The sequence below is a fragment of the Dunckerocampus dactyliophorus genome, chromosome 6, assembly GCF_027744805.1.
Source record: "Dunckerocampus dactyliophorus isolate RoL2022-P2 chromosome 6, RoL_Ddac_1.1, whole genome shotgun sequence".
NCBI lineage: Eukaryota > Metazoa > Chordata > Actinopteri > Syngnathiformes > Syngnathidae > Dunckerocampus > Dunckerocampus dactyliophorus.
The window spans coordinates 12327501-12350940 of NC_072824.1; the positions used below are offsets into that span (position 1 = coordinate 12327501).

General features: G+C 40.4%; 3 protein-coding genes across 5 annotated transcripts in view; 2 read left to right on the top strand and 1 right to left on the bottom strand.

Annotated features, from left to right (window-relative positions):
• The window catches only part of rab11fip4b (RAB11 family interacting protein 4 (class II) b), a 35365-nt gene extending 32507 nt beyond the window's left edge, over window positions 1-2858 (top strand). The window contains exon 13 of the mRNA XM_054779153.1: window positions 1504-2858. Coding sequence (XP_054635128.1) covers window positions 1504-1620 — 117 coding nt within the window. The 3' untranslated portion in view covers window positions 1621-2858. The remainder of the gene's footprint in view (window positions 1-1503) is intronic.
• A 1098-nt stretch (window positions 2859-3956) lies between these two features.
• LOC129182207 (uncharacterized) lies at window positions 3957-12987 on the top strand. Of its 3 annotated transcripts, XM_054778013.1 has the most exons (4): window positions 3957-4018; window positions 5345-5816; window positions 9149-9270; window positions 10861-12169. In XM_054778013.1, the coding sequence occupies exons 2-4, from the start codon at window positions 5353-5355 to the stop codon at window positions 11025-11027; spliced, it is 753 nt and encodes a 250-aa protein (XP_054633988.1). In that variant the 5' UTR covers window positions 3957-4018; window positions 5345-5352; the 3' UTR covers window positions 11028-12169. The 3 variants fall into 3 exon arrangements, with proteins under 3 accessions (XP_054633988.1, XP_054633989.1, XP_054633991.1); XM_054778014.1 differs by lacking the exons at window positions 9149-9270; window positions 10861-12169 and adding an exon at window positions 12689-12987; XM_054778016.1 differs by lacking the exon at window positions 9149-9270.
• Window positions 12988-22190: 9203 nt separating this feature from the next.
• LOC129182631 (uncharacterized) lies at window positions 22191-23186 on the bottom strand. Its single transcript, XM_054779007.1, has 2 exons — window positions 22824-23186; window positions 22191-22712 (listed from the first exon to the last, which is right to left on the bottom strand). Exons 1-2 carry the CDS (start codon window positions 23184-23186, stop codon window positions 22191-22193), a joined length of 885 nt encoding a protein of 294 aa, XP_054634982.1.
• Between the last annotated feature and the right edge of the window lie 254 nt (window positions 23187-23440).

Consider the following 23440-nt stretch of genomic DNA (forward strand, 5'->3'; position numbering starts at 1 on the left):
TCTCAATCGCATTGTTTATAACAAATTACTGTTCATATGCTACACCCCCATTCATTATGTCTGACAAGGTAAGCTTTCATTGATGTTTGATTGCCTTGTTTTCAACTTCCATAAATTCTGGTGTATAAGCCGCACCCACCAATTTTAGAGGAAAAAACTGATTTCTACGTATATAAGCTGCACTGGACAATAAGCCACACATGTCCACATCATAAAATGGCATATTGTGACGTGCATGGGTGTGTAGGGACCAGGCAGCTCTTTATTTGACAGGAGCCAATCATGAGCTAAGAAAATACTCACAACAAGCTTGTCAACCCAATGGAAATTTCAGGAGGTGATTACTCAATGTAACAGTTTGACTCACGGTGTTATCTTACGAAGAACACTAAACTCATCACACCGTAACTTAATACTCAGAAGGTGTACCTAAGAAATATACAAACAATACCAGTGCGAGTTAAAAATGAAGTTTTCCTTTCCCATAATGCATTATGTCTGAGCAAAGCATTTCATTGGAGGGTAAGCGGCATAGAATATGGATGGATGGTACTGCAATGCTGCCTCTGTCCACCAGAGGGAGCCAGAGGAGCCCAGAGGGAGGCTGACATCATTGCAGCGCCCTGGCAGGCACCAATGAGTGCTTTGCTCAGACACAATGCATTATGGGAAAACTTTAAAATAGTTGGGTTTTTTTTTCATTCTAAACTCGTATTAATACTTTTTTGTATATTTCTTATGTACACCTTTTGAGTGTAAGTTGCTGTGTGATGAGTTTTGTGTTCTTTGTAAGACAACACTGTGAGTCAGACTATTACATTGAGTGGCACAGTATTTAAACGATTAGAAGTAGTTCTGAAGTGAAGGAAATGTTACAAGATGAGAATTTAGCCATAAATTAGCCGCACCGCTGTATAATCCGCAGGGTTCAAAGTTTAAGAAAAGAGTAGCGGCCTATATACTGGAAATTACGGTATTTCATGTCATAATACAACACACCACGCACACTCACACAATTGGACAGACCATTTCTGTGGCATGCAAACGTTGTTCGCATGAATCTGCCAAACATTGTACAAAGATACTGAGTCTGTATTTAGCCAGTTTAAATGTGTGCCCCCAAACTGTCATACCAGAAGCTAGGCCATGTGGTTGCATCTTATCAGGCTAGAACAAGAATAACATTAGCTTTACCCTGGTGCTGCCTCCTAGCTCTGGACACTGCAGTATTATACTCTGTATTCTCCACTTTGCTGCAGCGGCCCCTTTTTTGCTGCCTATATTCTCATCTTGGATAAAACTTTTCTCCTTTGGAAGAAAAAAACAAAACAAAAGACCCACTGTTTGTTGGTGTGTCTCATTCCGACCAATGCAGTGGGAAAGCAGCAAAGGGATGAGTCAGTGCCAGGACTTAACTCAGTACTTTACTCAAAGAAAAGAATTAACTGCATTTCTTTCAATTAACAGGTCATCAAATGAGCTAATATGACACTATCTCCACAGTTAATGGAAGCCCTGAAGGAACAGGAAGAAATCAACATGCGCCTGAGACAGTACATGGACAAAATCATCCTCTCTATCCTCGATCACAACCCTTCCATTTTGGAGATCAAGGCCTAGCAGCGACTACGTATATGGAGTTGGCACAACACTGGAATATAGAAAACTGGGACATCTTCCCCTGTTGTTCATTCTTTGAAGAACAATCTTCAAGGGAGTATGCTGAACTAAAGGGAGTGACTTGAGGGTCACACTACTGTGGCTCTTTAACGTCATCTGCATTTTTTTTCTACACTGTCTGTGCTGTGAAGACATACTTGTTAGTGTCTTGTGCTCGACACACTTTGGAACTGGAAAGTCTAAGCTAGACACGCGCACCCTGGTACAAAAACTTTGGAACTGGAAAGTCTAAGCTAGACACGCGCACGCTGGTACAAAAACTGGAAGAGCCTATCCCAGCGGACATGTTTTGCCTAATATTAGTTGAAGGACACGATAGCCTGGTGTAGGCCTAATTGTAAGCAATATGAGATGCTAGGCAACTAAAACGGCAAGCTGACCCAAAGTTTTAGGCTGATTTAACAGTAATCTGTTATGTAAGTGGAGCATTTGGAACTGGCATATTTGAAAAGCAGGTTGAGAAAAGTGGAAAAAGTGGTCAGACCTATCAAGGTTACAGCAGAAGGAAAGCAAGTCTTCCCTAAAGACTATGGTTCACGATATGTGGAGTAGGGTTTTGGTGAAGTTGCTTCTTTGCAAATGAAGGTAATATATTTGTTTACTCTTGAACATGTCTTCCAGGAACACTGTGTCACTGTTCTGAGTCGGGTTTATTCATGCGTCACTTTCGGGAGAGGAAGCCGCCGCCAAGGAGTGTCTTTAAACTGTAACTTACATGACCGCCCCACGCTTGAAAGGTACACTGCTGTTAGCAATAATAATAAGCTCAGCCATGTTGCACAGAAAAGTTATGATGTATAATGTACGGAATGTGACTTTGTGTTGCCACTGGAAGTGAAATCAGCTCAGATAATGTGCGCATACATGGAAGGAGCCTGTACGAAGCAAATGGTCCTGTGATACTTTTTAATATCATGAATGTACATCTTGATATTTCACTTTACATGTGAGAAGGGACAACAATGCTGTATTATGTACTTAACTAAAACTTGAGTTTTGCTTCCTTGCACAAAACCTTTAGTTTCCCTTTGCATGGTTCATACTTTCTCAGTCTGTGCCTTGGGAGGACAATTTTCAGGTGGATGTTATAAGATGAATTGATTATGGAGGTACAATGTATGTCTTAATCATTTTTCTGGATTTGTAAATGTTGTAATTACATAGTGATCATTTGTAAACACGTGCCACTGTAGTTTTTTCAGGTTGGATTCTATTTTCTACAGATTTATTAGGGAAGAACAAGCAATGGTGCAAAGTGTCCGAAATAGTAGATGACGGACACGATGCGTTGTGTGGTACCCTTGTGGAAGTTAGCATTTTGTCAGTCTAACAAATTGTATAACACTGTGGCGTTTATTGCATCTTTATGTGTTATTGCTCACAAAAAGTCAAGATATTTTCAATTGTATGATTCGTAAACTTTCATTCTAAAATAATCTTATTGGTGAGCATAGTGAGCAATATCTGTCTTGTTTTGCTTAATGATTGGTTTCACTCTGGCTGCTTGGACCATTCTAAAATTGAAATTAAAAGAGTACACTGAGCTATAAAAATGCCACATTAGTCCTATTGGTGGTAGTTCTTTTGTAGTAGTTATTTAAAACACACTAACATGGCTACATACAGTAGTTGGTTTGCACTTACTCGTCCCTGACCATAACATTAGGTACACTTGCACAGGCTAATGAGATCTAATCGAGAAATAAATGAAAAAATCACCATGGATCAGGCATGTTTGACGTTATTGTTAATGCTGATTATTGTGGTGTGCAACTGCATTGCAGGCAACTCGGTTTATAATATTGTGCCACCATAAATAGTAACCAAAATGTATTATGTCTTATGTTTATTTTACTCTACAAACAAGTCAGTATATTGTTTTTTAGTTTGAAATGGAAAAAATAAGATTAAATACAACAAATAAAAATAAGCACATACAGACTTTTCATTGGATGGTTAATTTTAATAGCTGTCAATAAAGCTCTTTTATTGGCTTTCACTTGGTTTATGCAAGGGCACCTAAAATAATACAGGGTGTATTTTTATCATTTTAATAATAAATCATCAAGGCAATTAAAAATGTTTATGTCATGAGTTTTTAGATTTTTTAAAAATATTATTAATAAATGTTTTTAATCAATTAGATTTAAGTCACTGCTTGTATTTATGAAATCATTTTATTTCCTCCACAAAAAACTACTGACTTCCTATAAGAACTACAAAGATGGCGTCACTTTGAAACAGTTTTGGCGCCATCTAGTGTTCACCTTCCTGTGCCAGAAGGCGACTGAGTCACAATCGATTACAGGGCGGTGCAAGTTTTCAGGCTAACAAGCAGGTGAGACGACATTAAACACCCCTAGTGCTCTTATACATCAATTCATTTAATGGTAACCTCATTTCTCTCTGGTAGGCTGAATAGTGTTTTAGTTACATTTTTGTGGCCGTGAGCTGTGTTACCTGAGCTAACACGATGTTGTCAATCACTCGGCTATCATGAGCTTGGTCTTTAGCTAGCAATGTTACAAAATTTTGAATCGTGTAAAATCAAGTCTGTGATTAATTATATCAGATGAAGACTTTAACTTTACCGATTTATTTTAAAGATAGTGCCTTGGTCCCCATTGCTTTGATATTGAGTCAAGACAAAAGGTGTGATGACCCATGGACTTGGCAAGTATAACCGTACTGCAAAATATACAACAACTCAGGCTGTTAAAGTCAGTTTTAAAAGTCAGCAGAGTAGCCATTTACATTTAATGATCATCAAAAAGTCCACGGAAGAAAATCCAGCGGCATATTTTTCATGTAGGCCTACTACTGCCGCAAGCTGTGCATTCGTTTTCACCCCACACGAACCACAAGAAGTACACTTAGCTATGTCGATGACAGGAATGTATAAAATCCACCAACATCCAGGATGATTTTGTTATAGCATGATTTAGTTATAATGAAGTGACATAGAAAATTATCCATATTTTATTTGCTTTTATATTTACAATCAAGACATTCATATTGAAAATAGGACAACAGTGCAAACGTGACATGTAATTCCGGGTAAAAAAAAAAAAGTAACAGATTTTAATGAAATTTCATCTGAAGATAGATATTAAAGTGTATTAATATTAAATATACATTTTATCTTGTCCTGAAGCTCCGATCCATGAGTTTGAAAGGCTTGAAGTTGTACTTAATTTTCCAAGCACTCTTTTGGCTTGATGAGGTCCAACACTCAATATAAATCCAATATGAAATTGAAGATGAAGAAATAATTTACCTAACAAACATGTATTTGAATGAAAATACACCCGATACCATATGAAAAAATTGTGTTTTTAAGGACGTCCCCAAAGACTCTCCTAACAGAGCGCGTACGCTCAGTGTCAGATTTGTGCATCACTAAAATACGGTTTCATAACATTGCTACTTTAGCTAAATGGCTCACCAACATTTTTTGCCGAGGTGTAGCAAAAGAGAAATTCTCTCAAATTACGACACACTAATATGAACATGACAATCAATAAACGGCCTGTCAACTCTAATTTTAATGTGTTAGTATGTATAGTAACTACATGAAAATAATGGTCACCTCACTTAGATTGAATGAGAAGTTGAAAGGTTTGATTCTGTCATTTCTGTGCGCTCACGTTAAACTATCCTTTAGATCTCAAGATGCCCCAGTATTCTACAGACTTTGTCGATACAAGAAGGCAAGCTCATGAGAACATCAGTAGAGCCAATGGTCCAAATATTCAAGCTCAAGGTGTGCTGAAAAAAGCTTCTGTTCTTAATGGCTGCCTATCTGGAAGGACACAACCTGCAGTCAAATCGAATTTCACCAAGCCACCATACGTGCTTAATGGATATTTAAAGCATGGCTTTAAGGGCGATGATAACAAAGCAGCACCTGCAAGGACTCATGAAAAACAAAGAAACACATTTTCAGCTGTATGTGGTCCTGCATTGGCTGGAAGAGGCAGCCATGGCAGCGCTCCATGTGGCATCTTGGTCAACGGGACCAGCAGAGGGCACCACGTGTTGACCACTTCTAAGCCACAGGCAACAGGATTTGGACCACCTGCGACAATCAGGGTGAAGAATCAGAGATGGGGAAGGAAAAAGGGCCATAAGAAAAGGTGAGTCACATTCCTGACAGTTGCTTTGAGAGAACTAAATGTAACCCTAGTGTCAGGCTAGGTAGTAATCTCCCCCTGATCACTCTATTGAATAAACAGAGCAAGTGCTTCGTTATAGATCTTGTAGACGAAGGTGGGAAAAATAGTTATTAAATGCTAAGCAAAGTCACAAAGCCACATGTACAGTAGTGTGAAAAAGTGTTTGCCCCCTCCACTGTTCCATGTTTCCGCCATTTGTGGATAACGGCTTTCACTATGGTTTGCCGGAGCCCCAAAGCTTTAGAAATGGCTTTATAACCTTTTCCAGACTGATAGAACTCAATTACTTTCTTTCCCATTAGTTCCTGAATTTCTTTATATTTAGGCATTGGGGGGGCTCCCTTTTTCACACAGGGCCATGTAGGTTAGAATTTTTTTTTCTCCCTTAATAACAAAAAGTTTAATTTAAATGCTGCATTTTGTGTTCAGTTGTGTTGTCATTGACTAATATTTAAATGTGTTTGATCTGAAACATTTAAGTGTGACAAACATGCAAAAAAATAGGAAATCAGGAAGGAGGCAAACACATTTTTCACACCACTGTATATCTGCAATGTTGTAAACGATTATACTTACGTTTTCAAGCAATATTCATATTGTTTGAAGACATGGAGAGTGTCTTGTTCGGGGAAAATGTGTGCGACTCCATGATGTCAAACATGACTGGACAAATTTACTTCTTCATTTTAATGTGTTTGGACAAACATAACGATGACAACAAAAATAGCTCATAAGAGTTAAATTTTTTGGCAGAACAATGCTATAGCTATTCATGTAAGAACTTAAGTGACTTTGGTTATTATCAAGAAAACCATGGTAGTCGCAAGATACCAGCTCTTAAATGAAACTCTTATGAGCTATATTTGTTATCATCATTATATTTGTCCAAGCAAACACCAAGGTTTCCGCTGCATGTAATTGATCGTGGCGGTGCGCCACTACAAAATAAAAGTCGCCACACCTTAAAAATTAGGGTTTTATTAACATGAAAACAATTGTAATATATTGTATAAATGAGTGTATATAAAGATGCTATATAGATACATATATAGCATATTATTTACACACATATTTACCACAGTTTGAAAACATTTTAAAATATCATAAAAATGTTTCCTTGCACTTTATTTTGATTAGCATGAACTGGAATTGCCTGTCTGCCTTGCTGTCACTTGACCAGTGACCAGATACGCACCACGTCTTGTGTTGACTTTCAAATTGTTTCTTATTATCAGGGCAGTAGCCCTTAAAATGTGTAACAATCTTGTTATCATTATAGTACTTATGGCTTGTCTTCAAAACACTAGTTGTGTATCGTAATTGTGCAACAGAAAGACATAGTGTGTCCAGCTTTAGACAGTGACGCTATCACAGAGGTCTCCAACAGGTAGCTCGCAAGCTTGCAGTAGCTCACCAGCTGATGTTGAGTAGGTCACCAAAGAATATTTGCTTCACTTCTTAGTATTTTTAGAACTGTTCTATTCAAACATGAGCACACTGAGTGGAGATGTGCTTTGTAAATAAAGTAACATTTTTGTAAAGGAACAGTTTTGCAATGTTCTCGGTTCATGTTCTGGTAGTTGTTGAAAAAAATTAAATAAGTTAATGAATAAATAAGTCATAAAAAATTGTCATTAAAAAAAATTGCCGCAGCGGCAGCAGTCTGCCCTTCCATGCAGCCCACCACCACAGCTTAAAAAAAAATCCTAGGGGAAACCCTGAACACGCATGCACTTGCCTGGCAAAATTATCGACTTTGTTTTTATTTATCGTTCGATTAATCAATTTATGAATTATCGTGACAGGCCAAGCAAGATATAATACTTGCAGTTCGAAAGTTACTGCCCTCTTGGCAGTTGTGTAACCATTGCAAACAGTCCCTTTTAACTGTTCTGTTTCTGTGATCCATATAATACAAGCAAGATAGCCATGCATTACTACCAGTAAAACTGAAAACCTAAAGCTGTTATTTTGTAATACTTGGTTATTGAATGTAGACAACATATTTCCTAAAATTAGTGGTGTAGTGATATAATTGCCATCGCACTCCAAATAAATTCCCTGCCCTTAAACATGCGTGGTACCTCTGCAGTCAAAGGTGCTGTCGGCCTTGATTACGAGGCTACCCAGAAGGTGCTTGCATTTGAACGTAACACATGCACTAGTTGTTTGTTGTCAACTAATGATAGTGATTTGACAAAGTCTAGCTACTGATTTTAGCTATCACTGAATGTATAGCCTATGGTATCATGACTGAAAATTGTTGATCACCGCTCTGAGACTGCTTTGGTGTAAAACATACAGTCGTCTTTCACTACATCGCGTTTTGAAAATCACGTCGTCACTCTATTGCGGTTATTCAAAAATGAATTAATAAATGATCGCTGGCTTTTTATTAGTTTTTTTTATAAAAAAAAAACATATTTAATGAAATTGTACTTATTCTTGCCTTAAATTAAGCATAACATTTTTAAGCATAAAATTGGTTAAATGAACTAAAATACAAATACAAGGCAGAAGAAGCATTATAATTGTGGATGTAGTATTTTACATTGGCCACTAGGTGTCACTAATTGTTTGGTGAGACAGGCACTAGACCTGATCGTTAGAACAGGCATTCATTGCAGGTTTAAATAATCTCACAACACACACAATAATAATAGCACAATAATCAGAATAATAACTCGGGCGACTGTCTGAACCTCCGACGTCACTTCCTGTCCTCGACACATCTGTCTGCCGGCCACTAAGGTCCCCTAGTGAACACACTTACCGTGACACTGTTCGAGCAGGTGTTTGATTTATGTTGGGTAATACGAGTGTTATCTTATTTATGTCTAATATGTCTTATTTTTCTTATTACATCTACTGTTGTGGCTAATACAAATAAAAAAGTGACTATGTTATTTCAAGTAATAAGGGCTCTAATAATGTTAGCCGTACTAGATTGTACACAGGTTTTCTATGAAAATGTACTATTTATGGTAAATGGTCTTTCACTTGTATGGTGCTTTTCCACCTCCGAGGCACTCAAAGCGCTTTAACATTGTTAGCACATTTACCTACTGATGACGCAGCATCAGGAGCAACTGGGGGTTCTGTATATTGCCCAAGGATACTTTGGAGGATCGAACCCGCAACCTTCAAGTTGGGAGATGACCACTTCACCACCTGAGCCATGCAACCCCATTTATGAGATTATTTTGTATTTTAGATGTAGTCTTTTCTACACAATTATTTTCATCATGTATCACTGAGATTAGTCCAACATGATAATCAGAAGGCTTCTATAGAGACTCATCGCACGAATGTCCTGAGAAGCCAACACAGCAATTGACACCGCCACTGGAGGAGGAAGACTGGGAAAGTGAGTGCCAAGCCAACTGCGAAAAGAAATTTGGAGTCCAACCATATGGTAAATAATATTTGTTGTCATTATTAATACCTGTCCCTATTATTTGTTCAATATGTAATGTGTTAATCATTTTTCATAGATGGTGTCAATTAACATTAACAAAGTAGTAGTGAGAATGCTTTGGTTTTCTGCGCTACCATATTTTTACAGATTGTGGCTGGGTGTGTTTAGTGAACTGCGCAGAGAACCATGTTTTATTTGAAGGAGCCATTCAGTTTGGTGGCATGCCTGTTTGTACAAGTGCTTGTGTATCAGGTGACGTGATTGGTAAACGGAGAAGTGTTACCAAAGGAATAACATGTAACTGCATCACAACAGCAGATTGCACATGCAACTATAAATAATCTAGTGTATTTGGAGACGGGACTAATTGTTCCTGACTTATTTTCCTGCTTGTCACATATAATAGACGCACCTGAGTGTGGGTTTGCTCTTGCTGCATGGCTGTAAGACAGTGCTAATGTGCAATTTCTTTCATGTGTGCATTGTTCCCTTGTTTATCGCAGGGATAAGTTCCCAAAATAGCCCGCAACAAGTGAAATCCGCGAAGTAGCCAACTTTATTTGTTTACAATTATTATATATGTTTTAAGGCTGTGAAACCTCTCGCAATACTAATAATTTTTCTCAGACAGGCATTAACATTTTCTCACATTCTCAAACTTCAAATTTCATTTGATTTTAATGATCAGTCTACAAGGTTGAACTCAATAAATGATTAAGTGACTCACGCGTATTCACTCCTCTGACCGTGCTTTGTCATGGCTCCGTTCGGCTGTCGCGTTTTTGTGTCCTTGTTAAAACATATTTCTCCTGCCGTCGTCCTCCTCCTCATCCTACTTTTTGAACCAAAGATTCATTTAGCTGGTAAGCTGCTGCTGCTGCTTCTTCTATTGTTTATTGGCAATTAGCAAGCAGCTCATGCAGTTAGCTAGTTTGCTAGCGCCGGCATTAAGGAGATTGATTGACAATGGTGTACAGCTAATCAGCATGCAGAACACAATTGGCGGGTTCTCCCTCAGCCAATAAGGACTGTTTGTATTTAGTCTGCTATTGTCTACGTGGGTTCCTAATATGCTCGTACAGGCACGTAAACACACTGAGACAAGGTGGAGCTGCACACGTCTTTAACATGAGTGTACAATAACAGACGTATGCAACAGAGCACTGATAGATTGCTCTAACACACCACTAGGACGCAGAACATAATGCACGTTAATACGCTGTAAAAAAATATATGCTAAATTACATTTTTAAAAATCCGCGAGAGGTGAACTGCGATGTAGTGAGGGAGCACTGTAATTTTTCAACGCAGGTTTGGCTGCATTTAATTATGTATGCATAATAACATTCCCCCCAATCGGTATTTTTTTACTTTTAATTGAAAAAACCTATAACCCTCAATTGGATGTGATGTGTGTGGCTCATCAGAAGTACCCATCTGTAGTTTAAGTGGACAACACACCAAGTGATTAATTGAGGTACAGCGTCTGTCAGAGCAGAGCACACTATTAGGGGATATATGGTATTTTAGAATTTCATGTCACATGCCAAACCAGTAGTGTCCTAATAGCATTGTTCCTCCTCCCAGGTCCAGAAGATGTACTACAGTTTGCTTTGCAGGATTTAACACGGGAGCAATGGGAGTTGGGAACTGTACCCAATTACAGCCCAGCCATACATCACTCACACCCACTCCAGTGGAACTGCCCCAGCACCAGTACGGAACCTGAACAGTTTGCAGATGCAGATGAGTAAACCAACTAGAGAAATTCTGTATTAGTAGCACCATCATTCAATTCTATCAGCCTTGTTAGCCAGTAATGGCAGTGTGGGGAATTGCATTGTTTTTCATCAAGGAGATTCCATGCTTAGAATATTTGTTTCAGAAGAGATCTCTGGTTTTTGGCCTTAGCACAAGGATAAGTTAAAATAATGTTGTATAAAAATGTTTTTTATTTTGCTGTAGCTTTTATTTAATATTTTATATTTGTATTTATTTGTATTTTTTTTTATTAAAATGAAAACTAAGTACATTTTTTAATAGTGCTGGATGTGTATGTTTTGTGCTTTGTGAATGTTTCTGGTTTTTAGTCTGTTCTAACATTTTTGTGTTTTTAATTTTCAACCAGTAATAGTTAGAGTTAATCATAGTCTATTACTTTAGTTTTAACTAAAGATTTGTTAGTGTTTTGAGGCCCCTGGTTTGTCAGTTTTAGTGATTCTGTTTTATTCACATCCTGATAGAAAGAACAATATGTCATTGAGTTGTTCTGACCCACATTTTCATTTTGACAACAAAAATAAATGTAATGTTCTGACGGTCAAACCATGCTTCATAGTTTTGACAAGTACTGTAGGTGTCTTGTTAACCTCAGTTTAGAAGGGAATTGCTGTAGCGATGACGGTATCTGGCCACTAGATGGCAGACCTGTTGCAGCTTTTTGACGTTTCCTCACAGCAGTGGGAGTTGAGTGGGTTCATTTTCAAGGACTCACTTGCATACTGACTACATTTCTCCCTGGAGTTTCATTCTTGAAGCACGTAATGATGATACAGGTCACTGTTAGTGGGCCAATTAATGGTGTTTTTATCATATTAAACCCTTTACATCCACAGTCACCATGTTAATTAATAAAATGAGCTATTCTATGCTCCTGTGAGAGCTGTAGCCTTGTGCTGTGATGGCATACAGTATTTTATAGAGCTCCGAGTAAATTTATCTATTATAATATTTATGCATTTACTTCATCAGCATTTTATGAAAAACAATCAACATACCTTTCAGTGGGCAACAGGCGGGAATGCCAACTAGAAGAATATGTATTACAATACACATTATGTATTTTTTTAAATAAATCTTCATTGCACCGATGTAAACCTATATAAAATGTAACATTAGTGTAAAAATGCTTTTGTACAAATAAAGGCCTCCCCGAAAATAGAAGCCTTACTATTATGTAGGTAATTTCTATAGTGGAGTAAGTAAACACCCCAGGTTACTATGAGGAAATAGATTTATGGATATATTTTACTATGTGTCTGAGCATCTTCTGCCACGATTACCCAGAGGCACACACAGCGATGTCTTCTATGTAGTGGACTAGTACTCTAGTCTTAAATGTAGGATGATGCCACAGTCATTCATGTGGTGCTAGTGTGTGAAGATTCTGTTTCTTGGTTGCTACAGTGAACACTTTCTGGGTGCCTTTCACCCAAAAATATACTTATCCTGTTACCACAGTTCAGTTTTTAATTAAATAAAGTCTTTGTGTGTCGCACTAAAGACCTCCAGTCTTTGGTAATGGTGTCAGGAAAGCAGGCTGCAGAGCATCAGTCCCATTTCTCTTTAGATGTGATTGTAAGTTATTTCATCATGTGTGACCTGACATGTTGCATCTTTGTTGATCTATTGGCAGAAGATTGGCGCAGGATGGAGGTTTTGAGGTCGGTCTACTTCCTGCCCTCAATCTGAGCAAACACATGGCCACTCAGTGTCATTCTGCTTTTCTAAATCATTGTGTGATTGTGTGGAAGATGTTGTCAGATGTACTTCCCAGATTATGTTCAGCATGTGAATAAATTGAGGTCTCGTATATTATTTTTTAAATAAGTCTCAAAGATTTGACAATAGTGTGTTTGAAATGTGTTTGACAAAATCTAGCCTTGATGTTGGAATTTTGACATAGTAAGCTCTACTGGGAACATGCAGGATTGTGTGTCTGCAGCTTTAATGCTAACGGGCTGTGTTTGTCCGTGCAGGTTTCTGGCAGAGTGTACGGTTAGGTCTATATATACACAATGTGTAAAGTGTTTACCTTTTCCTGATTTCTTATTATTTTGCATGTTTGTCACACTTAAATGTTTCAGATTATCAAACAAATGTAAATATTCACAAAATGCAGTTTTTAAATTAAACGTTTATTATTAAGGGAGAAAAATTATCCAAACCTACATGGTCCTGTGTGAAACAGTTTGACTCCACCATGAGAGACTTGCAGTGATAAATGCAACCCTGAATTTTGCTGTCTACCAAAAAATCCTGAAGGAGAATGTCCGGCCATCTGTTGGGTTCTGCAGCTGGACAATGATCCAAAACACACCGGCAAGTCCACCTCTGAATGGCTGAAAAAGAACAAAATGAAGACTTTAGAGTGGCCTAGTCAAAGTCCTGACCTATTGAGATGCTGTGGCATGACCTTAAAAAGGCGGTTCATGCTGGCAAACCCTCCAATGTGGCTCAATTACAACGATTCTGAAAAGATGAGTGGACCAAAATTCCTCCACAGCTCTGTAAGAGACTCATTGTAAGTTATTGCAAACGCTTGATTGCCGTTGTTGCTGCTCAGGGTGGCCCAACTAGTTATTAAGTTTAGGGGGCAATCACTTTTTCACACAGGGCCATGTAGGGTTGGATTTTTCTCCCTTAATAATAGAAAGTTTCATTTAAAAACTGCATTTTGTGTTCAGTTGGGTTGTCATTGAGTAATATTTAAATTAGTTTGATGATCTGAAACATTTAAGTGTGACAAACATGCAAAAAAAAAAACATCAGGAAGGGGGCAAACACTTTTTCATGCCACTATTTCAACACTGAAAAATGTTCAAAATTGAAAATTGTTTTGTTTACCTGTGTAATGAAACCTATTCTAATTATAATTATGTAACAGACATGGACATAAAGTGCAGACTCAGCTTTCATGTGAGGGTATCCACATTCAAATTGGATGAACGGTTTAGAGGTTTAATCACCTTAACATGTACCACTCCATTTTAAAAGGGACCAAAAGTAATTAAACAATTGACTCAAAGACCAGTTCATGGGCAGGTGTGAACAGCTCCTTTGTGATGTCATTACCAATTAAACATACAGTATAAAAGGCCTGCAGTTGATTTGAGGTGTGGTGCTTGCATTTAGAATATTTTGCCTGTAAAGACAACATGCAGTCAAAGGAGCTCACCATGCAGGTGGAACAAACCATCCTTAAGCTGCTAAAACAAAAAAAAAAACATTTGCAAAATTCATTCTATACTCTTATATATACTATATAGGAGTGGCAAAATGTACAGTTTGAAGCATCCTGACAAAGAAAGCAAGCACTGGGGAACTCAGCAGCGCAAAAAGACTTGGAAGTCCAGGGAAGAGAACATTGGTGGATGATTGCTGAATCATTTCCATGGTGAAGAGAAACGACCAACCAATTTAGAAACACTCCTGAAAGTAGTATTCTAAGTCTATTATAAAGAGAAAACTGCATGAGTGTAAATACAGAGGGTTCACTGCACGGTACAAGCCACTGATAATCCTCAAGAATAGAAAGGCGGCCGTGTGATGCTTGAGCATGCATAGCTGCCAGTGGCACTGGGTCACTGGTGTTTGTTTACTGACTTTTACCAGTCGGATTAATTTTTAAGTGTTCAGAAACATATTGTATTCAAATTTCATACAATGATGGACAATGGCCCAAAACATATGCCAAAACAACCCAGAACATTATAAAAGCAAAGAAGTGGAATATTCTTGAATGGCCAAGTCAGTCACCTGATCTCAACCCAATTGAGCATACATTTCACCTGTTAAAGATGAAACTTCAGAGAGAAAGGCCCACAAACAGCGTTTTACGATGTGTAGCAAAGCCTGCCTTTTTAAAATGAAGCTGTACTACAAGATGTGTGTGTGTATATTATATTATATTATATTATATATATATATATATATATATACAGTCAAACTTGTCTATAGCGGCCACTAGAGGGAGTCTGCAAAAGTGGCCGCTATAGACAGGTGGCCTCTATAGACAGGTTGGCGTCCAGTTTGAATGTTGACCAGTAGAGGAAAAAAAGAAAAAAAAAACGGGGAAAAAATAATAATAATAATAATAATATTGACCAGTAGAGGGGACTGCGGATAAAAGTTGTACAGCACTACTAGGCTTGTTATTATCATGGTTCATGGTTTTAATCCTGAACATGCATATGAGTCAAACAGTAGCACATCACATAGTACAATTCACAATTTTGCATGTCCAAAAAGGAGTAGGAAGAAGCAAAGCTTATTTAATCCTACCCCTCATCAGTTTCACATCAGTTGCAATACATTTATTCACCTCTTGTTCTTCCAAGTGTACTTTGTAGGTCTACATGACAATGTAGTGCAATCATAGCCAAGGTTTTTACTTACTAAAAGGAAGCTAGAGGCTTAATAATAACTGATAGAATATATCCACGACCCACAGAACAAAGCTGTGCTAGTAATGTCTTACGCTTGTTTTTAATATTTTACTTTTTATACGGCAGAGTGTCATTACAGCTTTAGTTCATCAGGAAGTGACGGGAAGTGACGGTGGGCGTCCCGAGCAAGAGAGCTAGGCTCAGTGCTAGCTGTGAGTTTGGAGAGAGTTGGGAAGTGTGTTTATGTTGGCGTGGATGTAAAGTCCTGCAGTGTTCTCCGCTGTTAATAAAGCCATTAAAGTGCATCGGCGACATGAGTCTCTCCTTCCCCACAACAAGCGGCATTACAGTATTGACCAGTGCACACCAGGAAATAAACGGTGTCATTTCTTACAGGCATTGGCTGGACAGCTATGTAGTGGGGCTTGTTTAACCTTTGCCTTGTGGGCAAGCAGGAAGGAGAGAAGATGCTGAGAGATGTGTGTGTGTTCTGAGCTGCTGTCTGGTGGCCGCGTTCAATAAATAAAGTTGGCAGAAGCAACAGGAGAAGTTTCCTTCTTTGCTTCGGAGCTGAATAACACTGACATGTTAACAGACTAGTAGCGAACGGAAAAGAAGACGGCTTTGTTTGTGTCGAATACAGAAGATGAGGACTTTGATGGATTTGTGGATGAGGATTGATGAAAAATAACGTGAGTACATTCTAAAACACTTCAATTAAGTACAACCGAACTCAGTTTTGCTCCCGCTGCCGCATGCATGCTAGCGTATGTTTTTTTTTTATTGTAGCGTCGCTGGGAACACGTCCTGTTCCCAGCCTAATTTACGGTAATGTTTTGGTGATTAAAGTTACATGTTTGACCAGGAAATAGCAAGCTCAAAAGAAGACGGCTTTTTTATGTGGAACAACTGACAGTTTGTGTGGATCTTGTGAATGATTGTGACTGAGCTAGGACTCTGTAATTAAAGTCTACACACGACGGCTTCATTGATTGAAAAACGAAACTTTTTCGTGCATGAAGCATCTACTTGAGTTGGTAATTTGGCCGCTATATGCAGTCAGATATTGACCAAGGGAGACAAAATGGGTGGCCGCTGGCCGCGTTGGACAGGTGACTGCTATACACAGGGTCTATAACATGTAAATTTGCTGCGGGGGATTTTTCAGTGGCTGCTATAGGCAGGTGGCCGTTCTATAAAGGTGGCCGCTAAGGCAGGTTTGACTATATATATATATATATATATATATATATATATATATATATATATATATATATATATATGGGGCCGACTCATTTAGCTAGGGGGCCAGTCAGAAGCGGTGTCATGTCCATGAGGAAAGGGGTTTTTCCATTAGTATTTCATGAAACCGTGGAACTTCAAATTAGGGATCCGTATTACAGTTACAATATCATTAAAAAGCCCATTTTGCATAATGGGGAACCTTTAAAGTGCATAAGTCATGCTAACCAAATATATCATTCACAGTTTTTGCACAGGGAAATCTACAATATTATGACCAATAACCTGTTTGACTGTACGCTTGCACCATTCAGTAAAAGTCTGTTCCTTGAATTCTGCCTTTACAAAGATAATAATGGCCAGTTTAGACTGACAATGGCAGAACAGTAATGAGAGTCTTTTTTTGTATGACCAAATGTAGAATTATATCTTTGTTGCTTGAGAAAGATCCTTTAATAAGTATTTGCTTTAGATTTAAGCCAAGTCCCGATGGAAATAGTTTGCTTTCATGCAACCATCCTAATCTGGATGATGCAAGATCACATTTGGCCACCATCGTTTGAGAAAGGAATTCCTCTTTGCTCATGCAAGAGCATGCATCAGTGGTATCCTCTTCCTCCTCTGTGACTCACATCCAGTCGAGGTTTACTCATCTTGCCCAATGTGTCTCTGCTCATCATCAGATCCTTTGTGCTGATTGGTCATGTATGTTGGCACGTACGGAAAGAGGACCGACGTTAGCTAACCACAATTGGGTCCAAACAGTAGAAGAACAGATGTAAATGTTGTTTTGGGGAGATTCCGATATCTGCAGTCATCTTGTGAAAATTGGTAAAAGATGGAAACTCTTGTTCAATGTGCCTTGGTCTGGCCAACTGCATGCTAGCTTTATTCAATTTGGGATTTTGTTTCACAGTTATTTGACAGTTAAATGAATGACTCTTTGCCTTCTATTTTTGACTTTCTAGATTTGGCTGGTCAGAATTGATAGATGATTTAAAACTCTGAGGTCTCTGGTGTGTATATGTCTTGTAAAAGATTCTTTCATTGTGACTTGACCCAGATTGAATACAGCCAGGTTGTCGCGATCGGGGTGATGGATCATTGAAGCGTTGCTGTCTGGACCCAGAAATGGTGCAAGCCCTCATGACAATACATGATGTTTCCTCACTGTCATAAATCAAGCTGCATGCTCTGACAGTCCCTCTTGGCCCTAAACCCCTAGCCTTTAAGTTATTTGGTGCTTGCATCTCACTATTCTGAAATAAAGTCTTGCCACATGTGGTGAACACAAGAAGGGCAACAGATTTAGCCAAGTCGGTGAGTCAGGGGTTGGTATGTTTTTCTTCTGGGGTGAAATCTTCACCATGTTGTGAAAGTGGAGCATGGTGTTACTGTTGTATGTCTGCTGCAGTATTTTTCCAGGACATTTTTACTGTAATGTGATTGCTGTTACAATTGTTAACACATGGCTCTGTAAACACGTTGTTACTGGTTCATGGAGGGTTGGTTGGCTGGGTTTTAAGAGGGTACTTTCACAGCTGAGCAGTCAAGGTGTTGGTTCATCCATACATCCATTTTTGTAACCACTTAGCCTGTACATTTAATTTCAATGGAATGGAGCAATGTTAATCTTTTGATTTTGTTTTTTTGTTATTTTTACTACCAAATCACTTTAAAATTGCATGTGCAGTTGAAATTGCTAAGAGACACAAATTTGTTGAAAATTGTGATGGTCTTGTTTTTCCGACCAGTTGTCTACAGTTGCACTTAAAGCAAATCGACCCCCATTGTAAGATGACCAGTTTGTGTAGCACCAGTCTATAAAAGTTTGAGGTATGTTGGAGGACATTCTGAGCATTTCCAACATTAGAGTGTGTGTAATTGTAATAAAGAAGTGTAAATATAATAAACTGAAAAAAAAAGTGTATACCTACTTTTGTCCCACCCTGAATACTTTGCAGATACATGTAATTTACAATGAGCACTGACTGATTTTTGCAGCTACAATCTGAAAAGCAACAAAATCACATAAGGCCAGCAGAGCACCATCGAGCATGTGCTCCCACTTTAGTGATGATAGCACCTCTATCTGTCTATCTCCATTTCTGAGAACAGTTTGTGAACAATTTATATACATAGATACAGCAATGTAAAGGCCCTGTCACACCTTGATGATTTAGCCAGCGCATGCCCGACGTGATCATTTTGATGGCATACGTTGAACTGTCGACGTTTTTTTCCATTTTGGGCGTATACATAGCGTATTCATAACGAGTTCGACGTATACATGATGTATTAGTAACTTATATAGAACATTTCTATAACTTATAGACAACTTATACCAATGAATGCGTAGCGTGTTGCCGGCGTTCACAACTTATGCCCAACGGCAGACTAATTTATGCAAACCGCACGGCAGCGTATGGCCGACGATCACGTGTCGTAGCCTATAAAAAGGCTGCCACTTGATGACTCATTTCATAACCTCACTAGACATCGCACTGTCAACATCACCATCATGCCGAAGAAAATTTCGAAGACTGCTGCCAAGAAGTATCAGGGCAGTGACTGAGGCCGAGGGCGAGGACATGGACGTAAGAAGGATCCATCACCACCCAGAGCCTCTCCCTCCCACTCTCACTCTAATGGAGATGACGCAGGTTCTAACGCCTCTCAGGCATCGTCAATGGTATCGGAAGCTACTTCCCCAGTGGCCTCTGTTCTGTGGGTAGTGTAGAATAAGCAGGCCAAGTAACTCTTTACAACTTTAATCACCAGCTCTGCCGGGTTGCATCGTACGCTACAACTTAGCCTTCCTTCACTCTCTCTCACTCACTCTCTCTACCGTCTTCCCCTCCTGTTGGTTCCATTCCCAGTGTCACAGTGCCCTCTACTGGTCAAGCATGTCGCAGTATAAATATGGAGTTACTACAAGGCATAGTATAATGTATCTGCATACACAACAGCCTCCATCTCCTCTCAGCCAACCCTTGCCAAGAAGAGAGCCAAGAAGACACAGTTTTGTCTCAAGGTATCTTGACGTATTACGACTTGTGCGTAGCTTACAAATAACGTGTGTGAACGGGCGTCAACGATCGCATAACTTATTGCCCGCGTATGCGGGACGTATGAATCATACGTTGATATACGTCGAAAAGTTTTGTGCATGCACAACATTTTTGGACGACTTGGATGTACTACGACGTATGCCGGCGTGCTTCAACGTGCTCTTAACTAATACAAAACTTACCCATAACTTATTCGACGTACGCCAGCGTATTGGCCAAATTTTTCATACGTTGGCTTACGCTGGCTAAATCGTCAAGGTGTGACAGGGCCTTAACAATATCAACAAAGTTATACAATTATTCCCCATTATTATATAATATTGTTTGAGAAAAATAAAGTCAGTAGTGCAACATAACCAAACAAAACAAACAAAAAGCTTTCCTCTGTCCAAAAATATATATTTATATATACAGTATCAACAATGGTTATGTTTGGTTATGAACATCAAAACAAAAAAAACCACAGATTTTTGTGAAGATAAACAGACGAGAACTGATCATTGCTCCTCTTTCTTTACAAATGATGCACAGTGACAGGTAGGACAATGAAATGCTCTTTGACAGTTGGTGCATAATTAACCTGTTTACCCACCTGTTGCCTTTCCTTCAACAGATGACACTCTTGATGGTGTGCCATGTAATGTAAAAATGTATTCCCTTGGTTCAATAAAGGTTGGGAAACAGTGCTCAAAACAGTAGCTTAACATTATCACAACACTAAACTAATCAACATAAGCCGAATGCTGTAGTTCCTAGCCAGGCCCAGATAGGGGCAGTATTTATCAGCCAAGCAGTCATTAGGTCTGGCCTGTTGAGATGCTGAGCTCGTAGCTCTGCTTCCAGCTACACACCGGCCTGTAACGACCTGCGTGTCTGGCTGCGCTGCCCACCTGTCTGCCTCCAACAAGCTGGCCTTTATCACCACCCCTCCCCGTTTGGTCTTTGATAGACAGCTTGCTCACTCATCCTCTACCCATTTCATTTTTTGCCTTTCCTTCCCATTAGTTTTGCTGCCGTAGCTGCCATGCCGTTCATTCTCTATAGGTGTCTTTTGTCTTGTCTGCCTGGTTGCCAGTTTGGAGCTGTCTGGCTCCCCTGCCAAGGGATGTCAGGATAGGTGCCGGATAATAAGCGTGCCACAGATCACTCGCATATGCAAACACAGGGTGAGGGAAGCCTTGGTGGAAGCTGTGGCAGATGAAAGAATACGTAAACTAAAAGGAGGGAGGGAGTAAATGGAGATGGAAACAAAGAAGTGTGCACAAACCAGACAGATACGTGGGAAAGGATCAAAATGAGTGATGCAGAGACAGAGAGGTGAGGCATACCGCTTATTAAAAGGCTTACCCTCCGCTGCTGTTCTTTTTTGATTAAATTAACACACAGACATCCTATTAGTTTCAGGAGCAGAGCTGCGACTCTACTGGGACTTAAAATGCACAGAAACAAATAGACCATGACTCTCACGCTCTCTCACTTTGTTTTACACACACACTACAGCATCAGTTTGATGGCTTCCTGAACCACAAAACAGAACATTAAAACACCCACCTCTGACCCTTTTCTCTAATTAATGTTTTCACCTACATAGGCATGAGTGTAACCCACCTGGGTCAGCCAGTCCTGTGTTCCACCCAGGGCTCAAACCAAGGTCGGCTGAATGAGAGTCAAGAGCTTTAGTCAGCCAGTTAAGTCCGGACTGTCAACTCAACACCCAGCGCCACTGTTAAGGTGTACGGGAGGGAGGTTCATCAACTTACATCCATACAACCAAACTGGCTGGTACGTGTTACATGAGTACTTGGATGCTTACATTTATGTATGATCATTGAGTTGGGTTCGCAATATACTATAGTGGCATGAAGAAGTGTTTGACCCCTTCCTGATTTCTTTTTTTTTTTTTTTTTGCATTTTTGTCACACAATACTGAACACTAAATGCAGTTTTGAAATGAAACCTTTTATTATTGAAGGAGAAAAAAATCCAAACCTACATGGCCCTGTGTGAAAATAACTGGTTGGGCCACCCTTAGCAGCAACAACTGCAATCTAGCGTAATGAGTCTCTTACAGCACTGTGGAGGCTGTGAATTTTTTGCCCACTCATCTTTGCAGAATTCTTGTAATTCAGCCACATTGGATGGTTTTCCAGGATGAACTGCTCTCAGTGAGGGCACGGGTGCTTGTGCCCAGCTGTCTCTGCGGAGCTATCTCCCCTGGGTGGGAGAGTAGGTTGAGGGCGTTTTTTTTTTTTTTTTTACATTTTTTTTAATTTGTATTTTTGTTTTTGTTTTTTTATTTTTGAGTAAGTTATTACTTATTTTATTTTATTTTATCTATTTATTTGTGTATGGTATGTGTGACGAGTGGGGACTACGTCCTATCCTCCAGCTCTTGTGGCTGTTCCCTCGGTGACTGGCAGCTTTTGGGCGTCATTGGTCACTCAGAGGACCATGCCGGCCTGGAGGGCCCTTCTTGGTTCTTCTTGGGGCCTGCGTGGTGGGATACCCGGGGTGTGTGCGGGGTCTTGGATTTGCAGTTTGGGCTTGGGAAGGGGGGTGCGTGGTGCTGGGGTGGGTGGATCCCACCTCGGGTGCAGGAGGATCCCACCTCGGGGGCGGGGTTGCTGTGGTGGATGTGGGCCGGGTGGGGGCCGGGGCGGATGGGTGTGCGGGTGCCCTTGCGGGCGGAGGGCGAGGTGTTCTTCTGCATGGTGCTGGCCGGGATCGGCGGGGGGATGCTTACTCTGGGGTGGGGTGGTCGGCGGGTGGCCTTGGTGGGGGGCTTGGGAGCGGGTCTGGCGAGGGGCTGGCGGGCAGTCCCTGCTACTTGCTGATGTCTGGCTTGTCTTCGTTTCCTGGGTGGTGGCTGTCTGCCTGCCTCCGAGTTGTCTCGCTCGGCGTGTTGGTGGATGGGCGGGGGGTGGGGTGATGGTTGGTTTGCGGAGTGGCGGGGGCAGGGCTGGCGGTGGCATGTGCTTCGGCGTCTGGCGTAGGGTCCGTGGGTATGTGGGGCCCGGTTCTCTTGTGGTCGCTATGGTGTGGCTCCCTGGCCAGCCGTGGTTGTGTGTGCATGTATCGCGTGGATGCGGTTCCTGCTGTCCCTGCTGTTCTGGTGGCAGTCTGGTCTGCCTTTGGGCGTGTGGCTGGTCCCTGGTGTTTGGCGGTTTGGGGATGTCATTGTGGAGGCTGCCTCCGGTGGGGCTCCAGTTTTGGGGGTGCTAAGGATACGGTCTCTGGGGGGTTGGGCAGGCCAGACTGGGCGTCCTGGCGAGCCGGTTAGGGCCTGTGGTGTGTCCTGCGGTGCGTAGCTTGCCCGAGCCTGTGCTGTGGTGAGTGGTCTGTCGGTGAGTGGTCTGTCGGTCATGTGTCCTCGGTCCTCTCCGCTCGGTTTGGACGGTGTTGGGAGGTGGGCATCCTTCCTGTTCTGCTGCATCAGTTCACATACATATAGGACTTTGGGGGGTGGTCTACGGTCGGGCGTGGCGGGGGGGTAAAGTTGCCGTGCGGAGGCTCCTTTGCCCCTGGCATGCCTCTGACTCTGTCGCCCCTCAATTTTAATTGCACAATAGACACTTAGGGTTTTTGGTGGCTGGGCAGGTGAGGGGCGCACCGTACTTCAGCTGTCCCCCAATTTTAATTGCATCATTAGCTGTCATCCACATACATCCCTATCATATACATGCACAC